At 49.3% G+C, this 4,903-nt stretch overlaps 1 protein-coding gene across 1 annotated transcript; it reads left to right on the forward strand.

The window, feature by feature from the left end:
• The first annotated feature begins 3,586 nt into the window (after positions 1-3,586).
• On the forward strand, positions 3,587-4,465 carry LOC121048587. The gene has a single exon (XM_040505083.1). The coding sequence runs from the start codon at positions 3,587-3,589 to the stop codon at positions 4,463-4,465; it is 879 nt and encodes a 292-aa protein (XP_040361017.1).
• Positions 4,466-4,903: the final 438 nt, after the last annotated feature.

Raw genomic sequence — 4,903 nt, forward strand, 5'->3', positions numbered from 1 at the left:
GCTGACGCACCTTACCTTAAACTCTTGGGGCATATGGATGTCGGCTCTGCAGGATGTTACGCTGTACACCAAATTCGCGCGCTGCATCTGTTTGCGGATCATGCGCCGAAGCGTCGAGACAGCGGGAACCTGCGAAGCAGTGTTGTTGGTGGCCGAGGCTGCTGCATCTCAAATATGTGGTGTGGTGCATGGCGGCCTTCCACTGCAATCAAGAAACATATTGAAAAACATTTGCATTAGGAACACCCAGAATATAAAAACAAGCGCAATGGGGAACTTACCTGCTTTCTTTCCCATCTCGTGACGAATCCTAAGCGTGTTAAGCTCCCCCATACAAAAATGATCTATGGACGTCTATAGAAAATCCTATGGTGAGCTATCACCTTCTATGGCCCTCTATGGTCAGCCATTAGAAACCATAAAACACGCTATAGCCACCTATAGGAAAATGTATGTCTTCAAAGCTTTAGAATCTCGACCATTCCGATTTATATACCTGGCTATAGAATAATTTATGACTACGCAGCTATAGACTCGCGACTATTCAATATTCTTTAGCGAGCTATAGAAATAGGTATGTCCTTGATGCTATAGATTCGCGACTATTGAATGTGCTTTAGCCGGCTATAGAGTGGTGTATGTCCCTAAATCTATAGAATCGCGACCATTGAATTTTTTTTAGCCTACTCTATAGCGTTTTATGTCACCAAAGCTATAGGCCGTTGACCTTTCAGTGTTCTTTAGCCGGCTATAGAGTGGTGTATGTCCTTAAATCTATAGACTCGCAACCATCGAACTTTCTTTAGCCGTCTCTATAGTGTTTTATGTCACCAAAGCTATAGGCCTCCGACCATTCAATGTGCTTTAGCCGACTATAGAGTGGTGTATGTCCCTAAATCTATAGAATCGCGACCATTGAATTTTCTTTAGCCGACTCAAAAGTGTTCTATGTCACCAATGCTATAGCCTCCGACCTTACAATGTACTTTAGCCGGCTATAGAGGGATGTATATGTCTCCCGAGCTATGGATTCGCGACCATCCAATTGTTTTAGTCGGCTCACTGGTTTGCGTAGGCTATAAACCCGCGACCCTCTTTTTTTTTTTTTTTTCACTGCAGATGTACGAAAGTGGAAAAGAGTCATTCATGCGCTCGATCGGGGCGAGAATTTTCTTCAGCCAGGTTAACGATGCGTACGTCGCCGAGGTTATACGCCCGCGATCACAAAAGCGTCCTTAGCTGCCTATAGGACTATTGCAGTTTTGCCGGCTGCTTTCCCTGCGCATTGCCTTATTTCGGCGTTGACGTCATCTCAATCTTCCCCCAGGCAGCACGCGGTGTTGGGCCAATATTGGAAGAGTACTGGCAAAGAAAGGTCCAATGATTGTCCACTTTAGCCAATCTGTTCCCAATATTGGCTATGCCATTATGTGGAGTCTTCAATATTGGCCCAGCTTATCCACTGACCAACCAATACTGGAAGTACAATGGCATAAAATGGACAATATTCGCCTGTCAGTTCCACTGGATTGCGAATATTGGATGAACACTGGTATAAAATGGGCAACATTGGCCTCTCAGTTCCGTTGGCTTGCGAATATTGGATGAACACTGGCATAAAATGGGCAATATTGGTCTGTCAGTTCCGTTGGCTTGTGAATATTGAAAGAACACTTGCATAAAATGGATAATATTGGCCTGTCATTTCCATTGGCTTGCGAATATTAGATGAACACCGGCAAAAAATGGGCAATATTAGCCTTTTATGTGCCTTTGGCTTGCTAACATTGGATGAACACTGGAATAAAATGATGAACGTTGGCCTGTCAGCCACGCCGCAGTCCGGCATCTCTGAACATCTGCAAAATTGAAGTAATTGTATAGTGCAAATAATGTTACGTTTCGTAAAATAAATGTAATACGAAGGGAAAAAAAATTTGTAGCATATATACGAGCGTGTGTGATGAGTTTTGTTTTTGTGAGTCAAATTTAAAAACCGATACTAGACCACTATAAAACAATGGCGTAAAATTTTGTTGGTATTCCTTTTAATTTTGGGATCGTCTTTCGTGTGATATTTTGCACATCCTTTGACCAGACGCTTTGTTCCAACTAGAGAACCCACGATCCAACCAACAAGATCCCCAACGAGGTTTCGTTTTAATTTCGCTATCTTTCTACAAAATGGCTAGACCTCTAACTACGCATCCGATTCCAATCCACAATCCAGTATTGTTTCTACCACGTGTAGAGTGTTATTCACAGTAGACAGCGCGTCGGCAGCTCCGTCGGCTTCGTTTGTTTAGATATGAGCTCCAAGTGGTCTAAGTACCGTGTCGTGAAGAAGGATTATGACGAGATCCTGGCCGAGCTCGGCTGCTCGCGGCAGACGACCGTGCCTCCTCCGTTTGACCCGCCGAGGCCCCCAAACACCAAGAGACGTCGAGGGGAAGCATTTCCAGACGACGCTTGCGCTGGTGGCAGCAGGCGAGAGCCGTTCAGTGTCGAACGTCGAGGGGAAGCATTTCCAGACGACGCTTGCGCTGGTGGCAGCAGGCAAGAGTCGTTCAGTGTCGAACGTCGAGGCGAAGCATTGCCAGGCGACGCTTGCGCTGGTGGCAGCAGGCAAGAGTCGTTCAGTGTTGATCGCGACGAAGAGCTGCAACCTACGCAGGCTGGTCCAGGTGACGAGGAGGACACTTCGGAGAGCAGCTCAAGTGACAACAGTGCTGTGCAGCGGTCTAGCGGTGACCCCGTGGCCTCCGACTCCTCAACTGAGCCCAGCGTAGACCCTGCGCAGGTCGGAGGACAGTCCAGTCCCGCTGAAGCCTCGTCTTGTGCTTTTCCCCAACACTCACTTTCGGCACGCGAAGAATTCGCCCACATCGCCGAGAAGCATAACCTGACACACGCAAGCGTGAACGACGTGCTGGATTTCTGCCGGCGCAGAGGCATCTCTGACCTTCCTAAAGACGCGAGAACCCTCATGCAGACCGAACGCAAGGCTCAACTGGACTCCAGCGGTTCATTTGTGCACTTTGGACTTGCTGAAGGCATCCGCCAAGCGTTGGGGCCCGGTCCTGTTCCGCGGGAGCTAAAGCTGCAAGGAAACATTGACGGTCTCCCTTTGTTTAAGAGCAGCCAGATCGGTTTTTGGCCCATACTGTGCCGAATAACCAATATTCAAGCATCAGTTCCGTTTATGGTCAGCGTCTACTGTGGTGCAGGAAAGCCACCAAACCTTCAAGAGTACCTGCATCCGTTCTTGGAAGAGGTCGTCGAGCTGACCTGCAGTGGGATGGTGCACAAGGGTGTCCATGTGGATGTGAAACTAACTGCAATGATCTGCGATGCCCCTGCAAGAAGCTATGTGAAGGCTACAATCGGGCACACCGGCTACCATGCCTGTGAACGTTGCAACCAGAAGGGGCAACGCATTGAAGGCAGACAGGTATTTCCAGACCTGCACGCAGCCGAGCGCACAGATGACTCTTTTCGGTCGCAGGATGATCCTCGCCATCATACCGGTGTGTCTCCCTTCACGTCGCTTGACGTGGACATGATTGCATTGTTTCCGACCGAATATATGCACCTCGTCTGCCTGGGCGTCATGAAGCGACTGCTTCGAAATTGGGTCAGTCTGGGTCATGGCAAAAGACTGAGCAGAGACCAACGGAGCCGCCTCAATGAAGACCTACGGAAGTCAGCCACGTCATTTCCAAGCCACTTCCAGCGAAAACCAAGGGGGACAGAGGAGCTTGACCGGTGGAAGGCAACCGAGTTCCGCACCTTTCTCCTTTATGTCGGGCCAGTGGTCCTCAAACATCTCCTCACTGATGAGCACTATGCACATTTTTTGGCTTTTCATGTGGCAATCAGAGTGCTCGTGTCACCAGAGCACCACGTGGTACTCAACCAGTTTGCACGAAACCTTCTCAGGTATTTTGTGCAAGAGTTCGGCGGACTGTATGGGGAAAAGCAGGTGGTGTACAATGTGCATTCCCTCTGCCACCTTGCTGAGCAATGCCTCGACCACGGGCCTCTCGACGGCTTCAGCGCCTTCCCGTTCGAGAGCTACTTAGGAAAGATAAAGAAGAAGCTCCGATCCTTGAACAAGCCACTTTCGCAGCTTAGCAGGAGGGTGTCTGAAATGCGGCATTCTTCTCATATCCAGGTCAAAAGTGTGCAGCATCCTGTCAAGCCAGGGGACTGCTTCATGCTCACGAAGTCTCCAATCATCGTCCTGGAAATTTTGGGTGACTGCTTCAAGGGATGCATCTTGCCGAACGCAAGAGATTTCTTCAAGGTGCCCCTCAAGTCGTCCGAGCTAGGCATCTGGCGGTGTGACTCTTTTGGGCATACAACTAAAACCTGGCCCCTTGCTGACCTGAAGCATGCAGTTCAGTGTGTGAAAATTGGCTACAAGAAAGGACACATTGTGCTGCCACTTCTGCACCTGCACTGAATGTCGGACAACTTGATAGCATCTTCAGCTGCTGAAGTTTGTCAGCAAGACGAACTGGCTCGCTTGAGCGCAGGTTGCGACGTCTTTGATGCAGTGTCGGTGTCAGGCGTCTTGGGACCATTGGCTGCTACGGTTAAAGTTTTTCGAGACGAACTGGTTTACTGCTCGCTTTAGTGCAGGTTGCGACGTCTTCTGCGCGGTGTCTGTGTCAGGCGTCTTGGGACCATTGGTTGCTGCGGTTGAAGTTTTTCGAGACGAACTGGCTCACTGCTCGCTTTAGTGCAGGTTGCGACGTCTTCTGTGCGGTGTCTGTGTCAGGCGTCTTGGGACCATTGGCTGCTGCGGTTGAAGTTTTTCGAGACGAACTGGTTCAATGCTCGCTTTAGTGCAGGTTGCGACGTCTTCTGTGCGGTGTCTGTGTCAGGCGTCTTGGGACCA

This window comes from Ixodes scapularis, unplaced genomic scaffold (genome assembly GCF_016920785.2).
Source record: "Ixodes scapularis isolate PalLabHiFi unplaced genomic scaffold, ASM1692078v2 PGA_scaffold3__209_contigs__length_174095766, whole genome shotgun sequence".
Taxonomy (NCBI): Eukaryota; Metazoa; Arthropoda; class Arachnida; order Ixodida; family Ixodidae; genus Ixodes; species Ixodes scapularis.